Source organism: Erinaceus europaeus, chromosome 12 (genome assembly GCF_950295315.1).
Source record: "Erinaceus europaeus chromosome 12, mEriEur2.1, whole genome shotgun sequence".
Classification (NCBI taxonomy): Eukaryota; Metazoa; Chordata; class Mammalia; order Eulipotyphla; family Erinaceidae; genus Erinaceus; species Erinaceus europaeus.
The window spans coordinates 47,096,865-47,118,014 of NC_080173.1; the positions used below are offsets into that span (position 1 = coordinate 47,096,865).

The 21,150-nt window shown below is 40.1% G+C and overlaps 1 protein-coding gene across 8 annotated transcripts in view; it reads left to right on the forward strand.

The window, feature by feature from the left end:
* Positions 1-21,150, forward strand: part of STAT3 (signal transducer and activator of transcription 3) — a 91,214-nt gene that overhangs the window by 44,380 nt on the left and 25,684 nt on the right. For 6 of the 8 annotated variants that reach the window (XM_060203489.1, XM_007535002.3, XM_007535001.3 and 3 more), the window contains 9 exons: positions 5,379-5,523; positions 6,446-6,544; positions 15,250-15,345; positions 15,508-15,589; positions 15,759-15,853; positions 16,036-16,187; positions 18,634-18,792; positions 18,958-19,050; positions 20,137-20,196. In XM_060203489.1, the coding sequence (XP_060059472.1) occupies positions 5,379-5,523; positions 6,446-6,544; positions 15,250-15,345; positions 15,508-15,589; positions 15,759-15,853; positions 16,036-16,187; positions 18,634-18,792; positions 18,958-19,050; positions 20,137-20,196 (981 nt within the window). Of the gene's footprint in view, positions 1-5,378; positions 5,524-6,445; positions 6,545-15,249; positions 15,346-15,507; positions 15,590-15,758; positions 15,854-16,035; positions 16,188-18,633; positions 18,793-18,957; positions 19,051-20,136; positions 20,197-21,150 lie in introns of those variants that run through there. The other 2 variants (XM_060203493.1, XM_060203492.1) reach the window with 2 other exon arrangements.

The following is a 21,150-nucleotide window of genomic DNA, read 5'->3' on the forward strand; positions in this document are numbered from 1 at the left end:
TTAACATGATTCCTTCAGGTTCCATCCAAGATGGGGTCTTCACTTATTTTTCTTAATATTTATTTATTATTCCCTTTTGTTTTATTGTTTTAGTTATTATTGTTGCTGTCATTGTTGCATAGGACAGACAGAAATGGAGAGGGGAGGAAGACAGAGAGAGAGAAAGATAGATACCTGCAGACCTGCTTCACCACTTTTGAAGTGACCCCCCTGCAGGTGGAGAGCCAGGGCTTGAACTGGGATCCTTGTGCCGATCCTTGCGCTTTGTGCCACGTGCGCTTAACCCACTGTGCTACTGCCCGACTCCCAAAAGTTTACCATTTTTAATAGCTAAATAGTATTTCCATCCTGTATATATACCACAATTTACTCAGCCACTCGTCTGTTGTGGACACGTGGGTTGCTTCCAGGTTTTGGCTATTACAAATTATGCTGCTATAAAGATAGGTATATACAAATCCTTTTGGATGGGTGTGTTGGGTTCCTTAGGATATATCCCCAGGAGAGGAATTGCAGGGTCATAGGGTAGGTCCACTTTTAGCCTTCTTTATTATTATTATTATTTAATTTTTTATTTATAAAAAGGAAACATTGACAAAACCATAGGATAAGAGGGATACAACTTCGCACAATTCCCACCACCAGACCTCCGTATCCCTTCTCCTCCCTTGATAGCTTTCCTGTTCTTTATCCCTCTGGGAGTATGGACCCAAGATCATTGTGGGATGCAGAAGGTTGAAGGTCTGGCTTCTGTAATTGCTTCCCCACTGAACATGGGTGTTGACAGATTGATCCGTACTCCCAGCCTATCTCTCTCTTCCTCTAGTGGGTAAGGGATCTGGGGAAGCGGAGCTCCAAGGCACATTGTTGGGGTTGTCTGTCCAAGGATATCTGGTAGCATCCTGCTAGCATCTGGAACCTGGTGGCTGAAAAGAGAGTTAACATGCAAAGCCAAACAAATTGTTGACCAATCATGGAACTAAAGGCTGGAGTAGTGCAGATGAAGTGTTGGGGGGTTCTCCATTTTGTAGATAGCTAGTAGGCATATTTTAGTTATATTTCAAAGGTCCTGTAGCTATACTAGTGTTTGATTTTTTTTTTTTTTTTTGCCTGAGCCTGAAATCTGATATGCAGGTGGATCCTATTTATTGTCTGAGGAGATGATGTCATGGCTGGGAAAAGGACCAGAAAGCTGGATCAGGGAAGAGAGTAGCTCCCTAATATGGGAAAGGGGTATAAGTATTGTTGACTGTAAACCCCATCGATTTGATGTAATCTGGGGCCCATAATTAGCTTAGGAGCCTGTGTGACCTCTGCATCCCTCTAGATCTGAGCTCACATTCTGTGGTCATGAGTAGGAACATACCATTTTGCCCCAGTATCGACCCATCTTCCTCAGGTGTAGCATAGAGTATGTTGTCCATCTTCCCTTCGGAGGATGGAACATTCTCTACTGTTGTTGATCCAAGTTGAGGGCAAGGTCCTATGGGGGCCACTTCTAGCCTTCTGTGAGTTCTCCAGACTGCTTTCCACAGTGGTTAAATCAATTTACATTCCCACCAGCAGTGTAGGAGTCTCCCTTTGTCCCCACAACCTCTCCAACATTTGTTGCTGCTACTTTTTCTGACCTATGACATTCTCATAGGAGTGAAGTGGTATCTCATTGTTGTCTTTATTTGCACTTCTCTGACAATGACTTGGAACATTTTTTTTCACATGTCTGGTCTTTTGTATCTCTTCTATGATGAATATTCTGTTCATATCCTCTCCTCATTTTTGAATGGGGTCATTTGTTTTTTTGTTATTTTGGTTATTCTTTGTTTGGGTGGTGATTTCTTTTGCTGTACAGAAGCTTTGCAAATTGTTATAGTCTCATTGGTTCATTTTTTATTTAGTCTTCTTTGTAATTGGATTCATTTCATTGAAGATGCCTTTAAAATTTATGTGAAAAATAGTTCTGCCAATATTTTCCTCTAAGTATTTGTTGGTTTCTGGTCTAACATCTAAAGGGTGTTGAAATTCCCTACTGTTATTGTGTTGCTATTAATTTATTGCTGTAGTCCTTTCCATAGATGTTGATTTATCTAGATGGACTCTCATTGGGCGATAGATGTGAATAATTGTTAAGTCCTCTTGGTTTATTGATTCTCTGAGCATTATGTAATGTCCATCCCTACCTTTTAAAATTTTGTTTATTTTAAGGTCTATTGTATCAGACTGAGAATAGCTGTTCCTGCCCTTTTTTGTTGTCCATTGGCTTCTATGGTAACTTTCTATCCTTTCACTTTAGTCTGTTTGTCTTGTTGAGTTAGGTGGGATTCCTGCAGACAACATATGGTTGGGTTGTGTTTTCTGATCCATCTTCCTACTCTATGTCTTAACAGGTGAATTCAGTCCATTGACATTTATTGATATTATAGACTGAAGATATTTTAATGTCAGTAGTCTAAAATTTTAGAGTGTTCTGATATATGGCATATTTACGATGATGTGATTAAAATTTTTTAATTATCTTTATTTATTGTATAAAAACAGCCAGAAATTAAGAGGGTGATAGAGAGGGAGAGAAACAGACACCTGCAGCATTGCTTCACCACTCACAAAGCTTTCCCCCTGCAGGTGGGGAACGGAGACTTGAACCCAGGTCCTTGCACATTGTAATACATGTGCTCAACTGGGCGTGCCACCACCCAGACCCATGATGTGATTTTTTTTTCTTTTTGCCTTCAGGGTTATTGTTGGGGCTCAGTGCCTACACCATGAATCCACTGCTCCTGGGGGCTACTTATCCCCCTTTGTTGCCCTTGTTGTTGTAGCCTTGTTATTATTGTTATTGTTGATGTTGTTCATTGTTGGATAGGACAGAGAGAAATGGAGAGAGGAGGGGAAGACAGAGGAGGAGAGAAAGACACCTGCAGACCTTCTTCACCGCTTGTGAAGCAACTCCCCTGCAGGTGGGGAGCCTGGGGCTCGAACTGGGATCCTTACACCAGTCCTTGCGCTTTGCACCACGTGCACTTAACCTGCTGCGCCACCGCCCAACCCCCCATGATGTGATTTTTTTTTTTTTAATAAGAGATCTTTCAGAACTTCTTTCAGGGCAGGCTTGGTGATAGTTGATTCCTTCAACTGTTGCTTGTCTGAGAAGGTTTTTATGCCTCCATCTAGTCTAAATGACAGTCAAGCAGGATACAGTATTCTTGGTTGAAAGCTTTTCTCATTGAGCAGTCAGTATATGTCTTACCATTCTCTTCTGGCGTTTAGTATTTGGAGAAATCTGCTGCTAATCTTATGGGGTTTCCTCTGTAGGTGACTTTTTTTTTCTTTTGCAGCCTTCAAGATCCTTTCTTTATCCTTTATTTTAATTATAAATATGATGTGTCTTAGTGCCTTTAATTCTGGGTTAATTCTTTTGGGACCTTTTGAGCTTGAACCTTTAATGTCTTTAATGTTGTCTAGATTAGGAAGTTCTCAGCTATTATGTCCTGTAGAATGCTTTCTTCCCTTCCTTCTCTTTCTTCCTCTGTAAGCCAATAATGCGTATATTCTTTTGAAGTCATCCCATATGTCTCTGTTGTTGTTTTCAGTATTTTTTTTTTTTTGGCCTCCAGGGTTATTGCTGGGGTTCAGTGCTTGCATCATGAATCCACTGCTCCTGAAGGCCATTTTTTTCTCCTTTTGTTGCCCTTGTTGTAGTAGCCTTGTTGCGGTTCTTATTGTTGTTGATGTCGTTCGTTGTTGAATAGGATAGAGAGAAAAGGAGAGAGGAGGGTAAGACGGAGAGGGGGAAAGAAAGATAGACACCTGCAGACCTGCTTCACTGCCTGTGAAGTGATTCCCCTGCATGTGGGGAGCCGGGGGCTCGAACTGGGGTCCTTACGCTGGTCCTTGAGCTTTGCGCCACATGCGCCTAACCTGTTGCGCTACCGCCCGACCCCCTCCAGTATTTCTTAATCTCTTTTTGAGATCTCTTACTTCTTTCTTAGTTTTCTCTAATTCATCTTCAGCCTTGCTAATTCTGTTTTCTGCCTCAATTCTATTCTCTCTCCCCTCTGTTATTTTCTGTAGCTGAGCTATTTTGTTACTCTGTTCTGATATAGTATTAGCTTGTTCAGCTAGTTGTGCTCTTAGCTCAGCTATTTCAGCTTTCCGCTCTCTGATTACCTGGAGATAGTGTTTTCTTTCAGAATCTCACTAGCTGTTTCCCCATTTCTGATTATATTACTTTCAAATGCTTCCCTCACTCTTGTGACTAATGCCTCAATTAGTGTTGGATCTTGTCCTCATTCTTCTCTCCTTCTACCTTTGGGTTTTTTTTTTTAATCTGGGCTTTTGTCCTGGTTCATTTCTCCAATGTTTCTTCTTGGTTTAACCATTGTATATGATGTGTTATGAGGTCCCTCGCTCAGTACTTTTTCAATCCACTAATCACACTTGCCTGGATTGACTTGTGTCTCTATGTAAGGTACTTAAAGAGTTCACAGTTGTTTCAATGTTGTCTCAGTTCTTGAGGTGAAGCTGTTAAACCCTCTTTTATTCTTTATCTTCCCTGTAGGCTATGGGAGCCTGTGGGCTTATTAACTACAAGTAGATTTTTTAGCTTAATTACTCACTTCTAGCCCATGACTTGGTGAGTTCCCAAAGTATTTCAAGTCTTGTCGTCTTGTGTTCTCAGGTGATCTTTGTTATTCCTAGTTGACCAGGGAAAGGCGAGAGACACAGCTGTTGTTACTCTCTGTAGCCCTGCCTCTGGAAGTCTATCCCACCTATTAATTTTGACTTCTGACTTAGCTTTTCCAAATGTTAGTGAAGGACTAAGGGAAGTGATTCAGAGATGTTGGGAGATAGGCCATCTTAGCCTGGGATTGCTTATTTGAAATTTATCATCTAATCTCATAGTTGACTGTGAATTTAAAACAAAACAGCTTATCTGTCCCACTTCACTTCAATGTTTCTATGCTATCATAGTGGGTAGTAATATTAAATTGATGATATGTATTGAGCAATATGAATCATGTGGGTTAAAGTGTCATTTGTGTCTATTGCTTTCTTTCTTGAAGACGAATTTTCTCGCTGTGTGTATAGATTTCAGAATCATTTTTTTTAAAGAATGATTTTTAAAAATATTTATTTATTCCCTTTTGTTGCCCTTGTTGTTTTATTGTTGTAGTTACTGATGTCGTTGTTGGATAGGACAGAGAGAAGTGGAGAGAGGAGGGGAAGACAGCGAAGGGGAGACAAGCGACTCCCCTGTAGGTGGGGAGCCGGTGGCTCGAACCAGGATCCTTATGCTGGTCCTTCCACTTTGTGCCACCTGCGCTTAACCCACTGCACCTGACTCCCTCAGAATCATTCTTTACTTTTCTTTCTTTTTCCAGGGCATATGCAGCCAGCAAAGAATCACATGCCACTTTGGTGTTTCATAATCTCTTGGGTGAGATTGACCAGCAGTATAGCCGCTTCCTACAAGAATCAAATGTTCTCTATCAGCACAATCTCCGAAGAATCAAGCAGTTCCTTCAGGTCTGATGAGAAGCTGGACGGGGAGAACTGAACCTGCAGGATATTTTAGCCTTTTTTTCTGAAAGTAGTTTTGTCATATGACTAGAGGATCTAACTTATACATTAAATCTAAAGTGAAACAATTAGCCCCTCAAATCTCTCTGTACTCATTCCTGGGTATCTTTACCTGAAATTCACTTATTTTATTAAGGTAGTAATTTTATTGTCATGTGAATTATATACTACCTTGGCACGTTAGTAACATGTTCATAACAAGAACTCATAAGAAAATGACTTGTATGTTTGTGTGAATATATATTTCCAGAGCACTGCTTCACTTCAGTTTATGGTGGCACCAGGGATTGAGCCTGGGACCTCTGGTGCTTCAGGCATGAAAGTTATGTACATAACCATTATGCTGTCTCCCCAGATTCTAAAAAATGACTTTTTTCTAGTATTTTATTTTTAAATTAATTATATATATTTAACATACAGAGTTTTAAAAAATATTTATTTGATAGAAAATAGAGTGGGAGAGAAACATACCTGCAGCACTGCTTCCCTGGTCCTGAAGCTTCCCCCTATTGATGGGGACCAGGGGTTTGAACTTGGGTCCTTGCGCACTGTAATATGTGTGCTCAACCATGTATGCTACCATTCCCCCCACCAAAAAAAAAAGACTTGCTTCTAACTGCTAAAGTTTTGACCATAATTAAATACTCCTTGACAAAGATTTATCTTCAGTCACGCAATTATACCTCACCCTGACTGCCTTTCTTCATTGATCGCATCCAGGCACCTGTGACCTTTGTCCTATATTGCCATGTAATAATTATAACCATTCCCCTTCACTTATAAGGATGCTGACTTGAAGTGGGAATAGTTTGATTCATGTCTTAATAGTCTACTGCTACTTTTCACTCTCTCTCTTTCCATCTTACAGAGCAGATACCTCGAGAAGCCAATGGAGATTGCTCGAATTGTGGCCCGGTGCCTGTGGGAAGAGTCCCGTCTCCTCCAAACTGCAGCCACTGCTGCACAGGTGAGACCTGGGCAGAAATGGAATGCTGTTTCTGGCATGCTTGCTTGCTTTGTACAAAGATGTGCTCAAGGGGCGAAGGAATAACTAACCTGGTAGGGTACATCTCTTACCATGCTTGGGACCCTGGATTCAAGCCCCCAACATCACAAAGGAGCACCAGTGATGGTGCCAGGGGTGCTCCAGGGATGGTACAGCTGTGCTGCATCTCTCCTCTGTCTGTGTCTGTCTTCCTCTAAAATAGGCAAAAGAGAACATTGGTACTAGGAAAATTATAGTGCTTGAGGCACTCTGACTATATTAAAATCAACAAAGATTTGTTTTTTCTCAAAGGACTATTAGAATGTACATTGACACCAGAATACAAATGGGTAGTTGTTGTTGTTGTTATTATTATTATTAATGAGAACTATAGGAAGAAAGAGAGAGCCAGACATTACTGTGGCATATGTGCTGGCGGGGACTAAACTCAGGACCTCATGCTTGAGAGTTTAATGCCTTGTCCGCTATGCCACCTTCCAGACCATGTTTTTTTTTTTTTTTTGTACAATGAAAATAATTTTCTCCATGAGAATATAAAGAATTTTTCTTAATTTAAACAGTACAGAAAATACAAGGAAAATTAAAACTTTTTTTTCCCTGAAATGGCATCTTCCTCTGTTATGTCTTTCCAGGAAACTAAAATTAATAGCCTGGTATAAATTCTTTCTTCATGCTCAAATAAACTGTAGAGAACATATATTTATGAATACACACAAAACTTTTAAATGATTTGCTTCTCTGCATCTGGCTTTTACAATATATATATTTCCTTCTAAGTCAAATAGCATAAGGTTAACTTGTTTATTTGCCATGTAATATGTAGTGTAGATTTGCTAGGAATTTTTCATTCATTGACTTCATTCATTTCCCCCCGCCACTATAAGTACTACTTGTAATGCTTCCTATGTATTTTATACATTCCTGCTTTGACTTTACTAGGATAAAATCCCATGCATGGAATTGTTGGGCCAAACTATACTTAATTCTATAGATAGTTCTGGATTGCTTTTTACAAAAGCTGTGACACCTCACATTTGCCTCAGAGAGCTATGGTAAAGTTCTGTTCTTAGGAGCTACTTGGAGATGGCTTGGGATTGACTCATTTAAATACATATGCATTTCTCTTTTGCTTTTAAGTCTGAAAATAGCATCAGGAGAGCAGAAAACAGTTTAGGGACTAGAGGTAACATAACATTAACTGTACCATTGGGGAACATTTCCATGCCGCCGGTCTCATTGCTTATTGATAGATGGTAGATAAATCTTTATATCTAGAATACAATACTTTACAGTGTGTATCCTACAGTGTGTTAGCTGTTATGAGTACTTGAATGAATACTATGGTACAGGAGAAATGAAAAAAAAAAGCAACAAGCAATTTTGTAATGCAATGAATAGAAATTATTAAGATATCCTAAAAAAGAAAAAGCTTAGATTAATAATTATGAGAGTAAAAAAAAAGAAAGTAAAAAAAAAATTATGAAAGTATACTGAAAACAACTAATTTTTTTTGCCAGAACACTGTTCAGTTCTGGCTTATGCTGGTGCAGGGGATTGAACCTAGGATGTTGGAGCCTCAGGCATGAGAGGCTGTTTGCATAACTATTATGCTATCTACCCTCCGCCCTTTTTTTTTTTTTTTTTAATGGGTGGAAGAAAGAGAGCAAGTATCACTTCCCCATCATGGAGTTTCACTTTTTTTTTTTTTTGCCTTTGTTGGTCTCATGTGGTATTGGGAATTAAATCCAGAGCATCAAATATATAAAGCACATGCTTCAATCTTGAGATGAGATTCTCCTTGGATCTGAAAAAAGACTTCAAAAATAAATAATACCACCACACACACACACACACACACACACACACACACACACACACACACACACACACACAGTCACCAGACTTGATAGTCTTAAGTATTTTAATAAACGTTTGTAATACAGATTTTTCCATCATCATTTAAACCCCTTGAATGTACAGGAAAAGAGACAATGTTTCTGCTTATTTGATGAGACTGGACTAATTCTAGTATCAAAAACTAAAAAAGTTGGCTAGGATGTTTGCATCCTGCATAACTCATGACTTGCACTCAAGGAATGCAAGGCTAGTACAACATTAGGAATTCTGTGTATGTAATTTATTAAGTTGGTAAGTTGAAGAAAAGTCACTTTTGTTAGATTACAAAATTAAAAAAGGTTTGTGGTCTGGGAGGTGGTGCAATGGATAAAGCATTGGATTCTCGACCATGAGGTCCCAAGTTCGATCCCCAGCAGCACATGTACCAAAGTGATGTCTGGTTCTTTTTCTCTTCCTGTCTCTCTCATGAATAAATAAATAAATAAATAAATTCTTTAAAAATAAACCCAAAATTAAAAAGGTTTTCTGATTTAATAATAGTTTACAAGATTATAAGATTGTAATATTATAATCTTTCACTGCACCACTAGTGTTTTGCACCATACCCACTCACCCCCCCCACACACACACCCACCCACACCCACACACCCACACATCCACACCCACCCACACACACACATCTCTCACAAAGTCTTAGAGAAAGTTTGGTCACTTTTTTTTTTTTTTTTTTGGTTTGTTAGCTAGTTCATGAGTTTCAATTCCCTATATTCTACTTTGAGTGAAACCATCCAGTAGTTATCTTTTACTTCCTTCCTTACTTCACTAAGCATAATTACCTCTAGTTCCATCCATTTTGTCATGAAGAAAAGCTGTCTTTGTATTATTATTATTTTTTATTTATTGAATAGAGACAGAGAAATTAAGGGAAAGGGGAGATAGAAAGATGGAGGGATGAGAGACATCCACAGCACTGCTTCACCACTTGTGAAGTTCCCCCTGCAGGTGGAGAGCAGGGGCATGAACCTGGGTCCTTATGCTCTGCAGTGTGTGCGCCTTATCAGGTGCACCATCACCTGGGCCACAATACCTTTTTTTTTGTTTGTTTTTTTCTCTAATTGCTACTAGGGTTATCTCTGGGGCTCAGTACTGGTGTTGCAGATCCACTGCTCCCAATGGCCATTTTTTTCTCTTAAAAAAATTTTTTTTTTCCTTTTCTTCTTTGATAGGACACAGAGAAACTGAGAGGGGAGGGAAATAGGGAGAGAGAAAGATAGACACCTGCATCCCTGCTTCACTGCTTGTGAAGCTTCCATCCTGCAGGTGGGGAATGGGCACTTGAACTTGGGTCCATGTGCAAAGTAACATGTGCTCTCAACCAGGTGTGCCACTGCCCACCCACCCCCCACAATATAGATATTTTTTTGACTGCAGGATAATGTTCCATAACTTCTCTATCCAGTCATCTATTCATGGTCTTTAGGTTGCTTCCACTTTCTCAGCAACTGTGGGTAAAGCAGCTGTAAACATAGGCATGCATCTATCTCTTTGAATTAATGTTTTCTTGTATTTTAGATATATGCAAATGACAGCATTTTTTTGTTGTCTTTGTTCTCCATATAATTTATCTATCTTTTTGCCCATTTTTTCTGTGGTTCTGCCTTCTCTTCCTTTTTAAGTCACTCTTACACCTATTACTACTTCCATATATTCTCCCTTTTTTCCTCTTTTCTCTCTCTCTGGGTCCTGATGGAATTGGGGTCCAGAGCTCTCTGGTCATCTTATCCCCTAACATTTCTCCACCTCTGGGAGTATGGACCATTGTTTTTGGGGTGCAGAAGGTGGGAGTTCTGGCTTCTGTAATTGCTTTTCCACTGGACATGTGCCTTGAAAGGTTAATTCATACACCCAGCCTGTTTCTATTTTTCCCTAGTTCTCCAGATTAAAAAATATATATATTAGTGATGGGAGTCGGGCGGTAGTGCAGCGGATTAAGTGCACATGGCGCAAAGCCCAAGGACTGGCAAAAGAATCCCAGTTTGAGCCCCCGGTCCCCCCACTTCACAGGTGGTGAAGCAGGTCTGCAGGTGTCTATCTTTCTCTACCCCTCTGTCTTCCCTCCTCTCTCCATTTCTCTCTGTCCTATCCAACGATGACGACATCAATAACAATAGCAACAACAATAAGAGAAAAAAAACAAGGGCAACAAGGGAAAAACAACAACAAAAAATGTCAGAAATTGATGATAACTATATTGATGGCACAATAGTAAAACTCTAAAGTATTCTCATTAAAAAGAGTCAGAAGGAGGGGCCAGGCAGTGGTGCACCAGTTAAGTGCACATAGTACGATTTGGAAGGATGTGCAAGGATCCCGATTTGAGCCCTTGGCTCCCCACCTGCAGGGGGTTGCTTCACAAGCTGTTAAGCAGATCTGCAGGTGTCTGTCTTTCTTTCTCCCTCTCTCTCTTTCCATCTCACTCAATTTCTGTCCTAGCCAAGAATCATCAAAAAAAGTGGCCTCTAGGAGCAGTGGAATCATAGTGCAGGCACCAAGCCTGAGTGATAACCCTGGAGGCGAGAGAGAGAGAGAGAGAGAGAGAGAGAGAGAGAGAAATTGACAGTGTCTCTGCTTTATTATGCACAGGACCCAGGTTCTAGCCCAGCCCCCACTCTATTTGACCTGGAATGGTAGAATCCTGGTATCAACAACAGCCAAGAGTTACAAGACTAAGAATACCACCTACCACTTATACTTTTCTGGAGGATCAAGCCAATGCAGAAAGACAGAAAAAGGAATGATAGTATAAATGTTGGAAAGCAAGAGACAAATTATTTATAGATTGGTAGGTTTTTCTCCAGAGTCGCAAGAGAAACAGTTTTCAAAAAGTCATTTTCTTACACAACAGGTGATGTAATTGGAAGGAAAGATCTGATTCATAATAGTAACAACTTCTGTGAAATGCATAGATTAGATTATTGATATGTATTATAAAATATCTGAGTTAAGTTTCAGGTGATGGGAAGATGGGTAGTTGTGATTCATGTTACCAGGGCAGTCAGCTTGGTTCGGATTATAGGTCTGTAAACACTCTTTAAGTGACAAGGAAGATGTGAGTAATTCTTGCCTAGGGAAGCTGAGAAAGACATAGGAGAGCACATAGCTGCACTGAGCTTGAATGAATGCGTTCAGGTGTGCTTGGACAGGAATGTCATGGCAGACTGGGTAGACAGCAGGTGGGGAGGCAGAAAGAGAAAAATATGCTTCAGGAGGGGAAATGTGGGGAGTGTGGGGGTAACCAAAGCACAGGAAGGGAAGATTTGAATTGTTCTTTGATCATATAAAATACGTGTCTGTGCTGGGTTGAGATACTGACACCTGGAAATTGTGAGGAGCCAACAGCTTTTATGAAAGCATTAGAGGTATGTTTTCTGAGTAATAATGAATCATATATGTTTTTCCCCTTTAAGGGTACACCAGTTGAGAAATATACATGAGAATTGAAAACAGAAGAAAATATTAGCTGTAATGTTGGTGAAACAAGGCTATAAAGCATGGTTTGGGCTGGTCAGCATAGGGACTTTCTGATGCCTATCTATTCTTGATTAAAAAATAAGAAACTTAATAAAGAATATTCATCAGAAACCATTGGGAACTGTGGTGGAGACATCATGATGAAACACTAAAGTATTTTTATTTTTAATGACTATTTATTAATGAGAAAGATAGAAGAGAGAGAACCAGACATCATTCTGATTGATAACACATGCTCCCAGGGATTGAACTCAGGACCTCATGCTTGAGAATCCAACACTTTATCCATTGTGCCACCTCCTGGACCACCTAAAGTATTATTAAGAAGAGTCACAGGATGGGTAGTCTTTGCACGTCCTTTTGTCAGAAGATCTAGGGGTAGAGAGGTTGGGTCTGCTGAGCTTCAGAGAGCATAGACTTAAACCCATTGAACACAGACCTCTAGAACTGCTTCCCTCTTCAACCACCCTCCTACTACAGATGTGTCTAAGAAGCCAATAGTAGGAGGAGGCAGGCACCAACCAACAAGTGCAGAGTTCTCTCAAACTCATCAGTCAGATGCCTCACTACAAGAAAAAAAAATTATGGTTGAGGTTGCCTCCCAGCACTTAGGGGAGTTTTTAGGTGGGAATCATGGAAAAGGGAGAGGATGGCTTTTTCCAAAATCAGACTGTTTAGTTATATTCTGGAGACTTCTGGTAGATTGGGGGGCCAGGTGGTGGTGCACCTGATTAAGTACACACATTACAGTGCACGAGGACCCAGTTTCAAGCCCCTGATCCCCACCTACGGGGGGGATGCTTCACGAGTGGTGAAGCAGGGCTGCAGGTGTCTCTCTGTCTCTTTCCCTCTCTCTATCTCTCCCTCCCCTCTCTATTTCTCTGTCTCTATCCAGTAATAAAAATAAAGAAAACAATTTGGAATTGAGAGATTAGAGATAAAGAGATCCAACAACTGGGGCTTGAACTGTCTCTACTAACTGGAGATTAATTTGAGAAATCGACTGAACATATAGCCCAGGGGATTTTGTGACTCAGTGCCAAAACAAAGGCCAACTGAAGATATCTAGCTTGGAAAGTAGTTTATAATGTTTTCCCTGAACTCTCAATTCTGTCTTAATCTCTTATTTTTTTTAAATCATCATGAAGAAGATGACCTATTACAGTGATTAAAAGATAATATTTTAAATTTTCATGTGCTTTTGACTTGTTCAAGGTTTCAACCTCCCTCTCCTATGATAGCTTTTTTTTTTCTTTGTTTTACTGCTACTAGGGTTATCACTGGAGCTCGATGCCTGCATGACAAATCTACCACTCCCAGTGACCATTTCCCCCCCTTTTCTTTTTTTCTTTGTTCCTTTATTTGATAGGACAGAAAGAAATTGAGAGAGGTGGGGGAGACTGGGTGTGAGAGAGACAGAGAGACACCTGCAGTACTTGCTTCACTGCTTGTGAAGTGACCCCTGCAAGTGGGAAGCGGACTCAAACCCAGGTCCTTGCACATAGTCAGTCATACATGCACTTAACTGGGTACATCACTGCCCACTCCCTTATGATAGCTTCTTCTTTTTTAAAAAATTTATTTCTTTATTGGGGAATTAATGTTTTACATTCAACAGTAAATACAATAGTTTGTACATGCATAACATTCTCCAGTTTCCCATTTAACAATACAACCCCCACTATGTCATTTATCATCCTTCATGGACCTGTATTCTCCCCACCCACCCACCCTGATAGCTTCTTTTGATGTGGATTTTCATTGCTGTGACAAGTGGTTTCTTTTTTAGTTATTACACAGAAATGTATTAGACATCATGTTTAAGTAGGCATTCAATATCTGTCATAAATTATTATGATTTTTATAAACATTCAGTATAGTGGTCCAGGAGGTGGTCCAGTGGATAAGGCTTTGGACTCTCAAGCAAGAGGTCCTGAGTTCAATCCCCAGCAGCACATGTACGAGAGTGATGTCTGGTTCTCCTATCATTTCTCATGAATAGATTAAAAAATCTTTAAAAATAAATAAGTAAGTATTCAGTATATACTACGTAGAATTAGGGTGTTTTTTCTTTCTTTCTTTCTTTTTTTGGTGGGGAGGGGAGCGGTGGATAGGTATATTGTTGGAGCTTGTGCATGTGTGATTTCACCATTCCAGGTATACTTTTTGAGATGGGGGAGGGAGAGAAAGGTGTGTGTGGGGGGGACAGGCACATTATCACAGTCCCCCACCCCAGAGACTCAAGCCTGGGCTGTGCACATGGCAAGGCATATACTTCATCAGGTGAGCTTTCTCTCTGGCCCCATTATGGGCTTTTTATTATTTCATATTTTTTAAATACATTATTCATGGGAGGAGAAAGCCAGGGCATCACTTTGGCATGAGTAATACCAGGGATCAAAATCAGACCTCCACTGTGCCATCTCCTGGTCTGTGTAATGAGCTTTTTGAAGGTTGTAATAGCCAAGTCTTAGCCAGACCTGTGGTCGCCTAATGCAGTACATAGAGTGGGTCTATAGCATGACATAGAGGTTAAAAAAAAAAAAAAAGCAGGAGTCGGGTGGTAGTGCAGCGGGTGGTGCAGGTGGTGCAAAGCTCAAGGACCAGCGGAAGGATCCCGGTTTGAGCCCCCAGCTCCCCACCTGCATGGGAGTCACTTCACAGCAGTGAAGCAGGTCTGCAGGTGTCTATCTTTCTCTCCTCCTCTCTGTCTTCCCCTCCTCTCTCCATTTTCTGTCCTATCCAACAACAACAATAATAACTACAACAATAAAACAACAAGGGTAACAAAATGGAATAAATATTTAAAAAAAAAAACCAAGCACACAGATGAGGATTTTTTTTTTTTTAACCATTTGAGTTATCACTGGGACTCAGAGACTACACAGTACCTCTGTTGCTCTGGTGGCTTCCGCCCCCCCCCCCCCCGAGACAAACAGAGAGCAGGGAAGAGGAAGAGAGTTACCTGCAGCAGTATTCCATCACTTGTGACACTTCCTCCCTGTAGGTGGGGACTGGGGGCTTGAACTTCAGTCTTCACACGTGGTATCATGTACTTTACCGCTGTACCACCATCTGGCCTCTCACACAATTAAGGTTCCAGGAGAGCTGGCAGCACACCGATAGCACTTTACACCATGGTAAGGCCTGGCATGCTGCCTGTCGCCTCCTCATAATGGCACTAGTATCTCAGGTCAAATAAGGGTAGAAATTGGACAGAGCTATTTTTCTCTCCATGTTTCCTGTGCTTACCTGTGTCTTGGCTTCATTTTTGGCAGCAAGGAGGCCAAGCCAATCACCCCACAGCAGCAGTGATAACGGAGAAGCAGCAGATGCTAGAGCAGCACCTACAGGATGTTCGGAAGCGAGTTCAGGTAAAGCAGGACTCAGACAGGAAGTCTTTTCTTGGGAGCACCATGTGTGTGTCTTGCATGCATTCCTGTAGTGACTTTGGCTTTATTTTTGTTCTTCTTAGAGACTTTCTTTTCCCCCTTCCCAGGGAAATCTTTTTTACTTCTGGTTTTGTTTTTAAACAGGACCTAGAACAGAAAATGAAAGTAGTAGAAAACCTCCAGGATGACTTCGATTTCAACTATAAAACCCTCAAGAGTCAAGGAGGCAAGTGGATATAGGAGATGTTGACTCTAGAAAAGACTTTTCAGAGCATGCTTGTCTTGATTCTGTGTTTAGAATGTATGCGGGTTCTCAGTAGCCTTAATATATGAGGGAGCTAGTTATTAAGGGCAAGAGTATTCCTCATTGTCAAAGAACCTTCCTTCTTCCACAGACATGCAAGATCTAAATGGAAACAACCAGTCAGTGACCAGGCAGAAGATGCAGCAGTTGGAACAGATGCTTACTGCACTGGACCAGATGCGTCGAGTAAGAGCATTGAAGAGCCTTTTCAGCCTCCCCTGCACGCCTGGCTTCCCTGTGGGATTTCAGCATCTCATGGCAGAACTTGGCTTGGTTTCTAATAAGTTCCTTCTCTGGAACTGATTGGAGAATGTGGTTAGAGATGATCTGAGTAAATGTTTTCTGACTTTGTTTTGGTTTCCAACCAGAGCATCGTGAGTGAGTTGGCGGGGCTTTTGTCAGCTATGGAGTACGTACAGAAAACACTCACAGATGAAGAGCTGGCTGACTGGAAGAGGCGGCAACAGATTGCTTGCATTGGAGGCCCTCCCAACATCTGCCTAGATCGTTTAGAAAACTGGTAAGAGGAGTCTTTTCTAGCTAACTATGCTAACGCATGGTAGAAATTGCAGGCCCAAAGAGCTGGTACTTTATCTCTAAAATAGAGACTTTTCACATACTCAGAATTTAATGTGAATTTTTCCTTCATTTAGATAATTGTTTTTTTCCTGGCATCACTAGTGCCTTGTGCATGCACAGCTTCACTGCTCCATACCAGCTTTTTCAGATAAAGAGACAAATAGACACACACAGAGGGAGAGACACCACAGTACTGGAACCTCCCCTGGCACAGTGGCACTCTCGTATGGTATGCTGGGGCTCAAACCTTGGTCACATGAATGGCAACGCAGATGCCCTACCAGGTGATCAATCTTTCCAGCCCCTAGAAAAGTTTCGGAAATAGAAATGGGGCTGGGAGATAGTTCATTCTGTGGAATCTGGATCTTACCTTGTGAGACTCTGGGATCAAGCCCCAGCTCCACACTGAAGTATCATAACATCAGGGAAAGCTCCATAGATGGTAGAACAGTGCTGTGATGCCTCTCACTTTTTCTCTCTATGTCTTAAAAAAAATTAGTGAATTAATGAAATAAACAGAAACTCAGGAGCTGTAGAATCATACATGCAAAAGTCCCTGGCATTACACAACAATTGTATAGAGCTATATTTTAAATGTTTAATAATTTAAATGAATTTTTTGGTTTAACCAACAAAAATACCTTTAGTTGTTTTAACAGTGTAAAATAACACATACTGTTTATGGGGGGGAGCTGAAATACAGAAGTAAAGACTTTTCTTTAATGAGAGGTGAGATACACCAAAGCATCATTCTACCATTCGTGGAGTTGTACTTGTCTCTATCCTTGGTGATCTCATGTGAGCCTCGCACTTGTTGAGCCACCTCTCTAGTCCTGAAGTCTTTAATCATTCGGTTATTATAAAGTCTTGGTAACTATCACTCTATAGACAACTGTTATTGTGTTTGTACACATAAAGATAGAAAGTCATATATTTTTACATTAGTGACATCATTCTTTATATGTTCTTCTATAATGGGCTCATTTAGTTTCATTCATCCAGAACACTTCTATACTGACATGCAAAGTCCAATAATAAATATGTTAATTACAGCGTAAACTAGGAGAAACTTGACATGAAGAGGAGCCCAGATACATGGAGCCTGAAATTAGAAATTTAGGGCAACTGTAGGAGAATGCCTTTGTTGGCTGGTTGGTTCATATCCTTGCTCATCCTGATATTTGCTAATTTACTGAAAGCAGTTACAAATGCTTTCTGATCAGACAGCCAAGAAGCCTGTATTCTGGAAATGGGGGTATCTAAATGCCAGAAGGAGGCCTGACAAGAGTTCCCAGCAGTAGTCCTTCCTGGCCTCTTGGAGGTCTTTTGGTTTTTTTACTAATAGTGGATTATCAAAGAAAGATACTAGTATTTCCTTTTTCTAGGGATAGACTCAGTCCTGTCTCCCTGTTCACTTTTATATGCATCTTACCAGTATTTTGAAACATGTCACTGAAGTTTGATACTGAAAAGACTAATAGGGTCATTCAAAGGGACTATCTTAGGTCTTTGGTGAAGGGACCTGGGCAAGGCAGATAGTGATTGGTAGAACGAGCTCAAACCTATTTTCTTAGGAATTCAGTTTTTTTTTAATTTGACTTTTACCAGAGCATTGTTCAGCTCTGGTTTATGGTGGTATGGGGGATTGAACCTAGGACATTGGAGCCTCAAGCATGAGGGTCTATTTGCATAATCATTATGCTATCTACCCCCAACCCTTAGGAATTCTGATCACCTAAATTTCCCTAGTCTTTACATTTTGGTGCAAGGGAAAATTAAGATGAAGAAATTGAGCACCAAATTCCATTTTTCATCTTCTCCATATTGGATTTCTAATGCTTGTCACTTTTCAGTGATAAACTCTTTTAGTGCCTCCTAGTGGTATAAATTTTGAAACTTCTTCCTCTGTGACTAGCCCCCCTCTTTGAAATGTAAAATTTCAGAGATATTTAAAAAAGACAAAATAAAAATTCTTATTCAGTGCCACTGAACTATATACTTAGAAATGGTAAGTTTTATGCTATATGTATTCTGTCATAATATATTTTTCTTTCTTACTATAGGGGACTGTGTGGTTGTCTTTATTTTTTAATATAGTTTAAAAATTAAGTAGTTATGTTTTAATTTGATAGGACAGAGAAATTGAGAGGGGAGAGAGAGATAAGGAAGGTGAAAGGAAGACACCTTCAGCACTACTTCCCTGCTTGTGAAGCATCCCCTCTGTGGGTGGGGCAGAGGCTTAAAACCAACTCTTTGTACTCAAGCCAATGTGCCACCACCCAGCAGCCAACACAACTATCTTTCTACCTGTGATACTCCTTTCCCATTCTCTAAGTCACCTATATGCTCACTTCAGTGACTGCTAACTTTTGTTATTTTGTGGACAGGATAACCTCATTAGCAGAATCCCAACTTCAGACACGCCAACAAATTAAGAAACTAGAGGAGCTGCAGCAAAAAGTCTCCTACAAAGGGGACCCCATTGTGCAGCACCGGCCGATGCTAGAGGAGAGAATCGTGGAGTTGTTTAGAAACTTGATGAAAAGGTAACTTGGAATTTCTTCTCTTCATCACACCTACCACCACCACCAAAAAAAAAAAAAGAAGAAGAAGAAGAAGAAGAGAGAAAGACTGGCTCATTTTAGAGGAACAGGACAAGACAGGTACACTGCCTAGCATGTGACTTACTCTCCTTCTTTTCCCCTTGTAAGCGCCTTCGTGGTGGAGCGGCAGCCCTGCATGCCCATGCATCCGGACCGGCCATTGGTCATCAAGACTGGCGTTCAGTTCACTACTAAAGTCAGGTGGGCCACAACACTTTCATACTGAGGAATACTCTTAGGGTAAGAGCAGAGCTGGGGGCTGGAGAGATAGCATAATGCTTATGCAAAAGATTTCATGCTCAGATGTCCTAGCTTCAATACCCCGTACCACCATAATCTAGAGCTGAGCAGTATTCTAGTCTTTCTCTGTATCTCTCTCATTAAAAAATAAATTATATATATGTGTGTGTGTACGTATACATGTAATATACATAGAGATATGTATGTATATATTAATATTTTTAAAAGAGCGAGTTGGTAGTCAGGGTTGCTGTTTAGTCATGCAAGCAGTACCGTGAGGAATATGGGCTATATTGACTGACATAATGTCCACATGGCCTTTGATTCTTGTGTCAAAAACTCAGGAACAGTAAACATTTTGATGTTGCCTGAGCATATTCCTAGATTTCCTGGCTTAAACTCTTAAGCCTTGTGTGTTTTATTCTTCTCTGAAAAGAGGGAAGAAACAATGCTGATTACCTTTGTCCTTTGAGTCCCTTTTCCCTGAGGATTTTAAGAGAAAGATGGAGTCTTAGTGATACTGAAGCTAAAAGGCCACAGGAAAGGTAGGTGGTAGGGCTACAGGGTAACGTGTTACTTTCACACTCAAATCAGAACAAGTAAACGGGGTTTGCCCTTCAGTAGAGAAATTTCCCTCTTCAGAAACTTAATGTGCTAAGGGTTTCAGGTTCAACAGTAAGAATACCAGCTGCCAAATTTGCGCTCCTGTTGTATTTTTCCATGAAATGATTTTTATTATCCTTTTGTAAATTTCTCACAACTTTGTCCAAGTTCTTAGTTGTTAGGGTTTTTGTTTTTGTTTGTTTATTTGTTTGTTTGTTTTAAGTACCTTTTGCCCTAAAAGGATGATACTTAACTGAGGATCAGAAATGACACTGGCAGAGAGAGCATCTTGAGATTGTAATTTTCCACTTCTTTAGAAATGAAGAGTTATGCATTTTATATTTTTTCAACTAGATGGCTGTGGGGGGTGGGGGTGGGGTTCCTAATGATTTTTAAAACTGGATTTCTTTTTCCTTTGCTCATCTTCTTTTTTTCTTTAAATAGGTTACTGGTCAAATTCCCTGAGTTAAATTATCAACTCAAAATTAAAGTGTGTATTGACAAGTAAGTAAACCTTATTTTAGCTCTTTCCTTTCTTCCTTTCTTTCTTTCTTTCTTTCTTAATGAGAACTTTAGTAGACTTTATGTGAACTTACAGATTCTATCTCCATCAAGAGCTCTTTTTTTTTTTAATAAAAATTTTCAAAAGCCCTGTAATATACTGAACAGAACCACAGAGCTGGTGGTATAGTTTTGAGTTGATGATCATATTGTAACCTTGAGTCCTTCTTTCCTTTATTTATTTTTACTTACAAATGTAGTTTTTGTATGTTGTACAAAATTTAAAATGGGTTCTTTTTACTCTTCTACACTTTACCACTTAATAGGCTACTTTTCAAAACTACAGTACCAGACCAGGGAGCTAGTTCACCTGTTAGAACACCAACTTTCTTACCTAAGTCCCCAGAGGTCACAGGCTCAATCCTTGGCACTACTTTATGTCATAATTGAGTAGTGCTCTAGTCTTTTCTCTTTCCTTAATGCCCCCTCTCCCTTCTTTCTCTCTTCCTCTCTCCCATATAAAATTAAAATATATTTTTATTTCTTTATCGGGGGATTAGTGTTTTACAAAAAAATAAATATTTTAAAGAGAATTTAAAGTGCTAAAGTAAGTTTGAGAATAGTTCACATTATTATTACCAAGGCACTACTCAGTTCAGTTCAGGGGGGTTGAACCTAGGATATTAAGTCCTCAGACATAACCATTATGCTATCTCCAGTGACCTAAAAAAAAAAAATTAGCATTACTTTTTATTTATTTATTTATTTATTTTTGCCTCCCGGGTTATTGCTGAGGCTCGGTGCCAGCACTATGACTCCACTGCTCTTGGCAGCCATTTTTTCCATTTATTAGATAAGACAGAGAGTAATTGAGAGGCGTGGGCGTGATAGAGGGGGGGAGAGAAAGATAGACACCCAAAGACCTGCTTCACTGCTTGGGAAGCTTCCCCCTTTGTA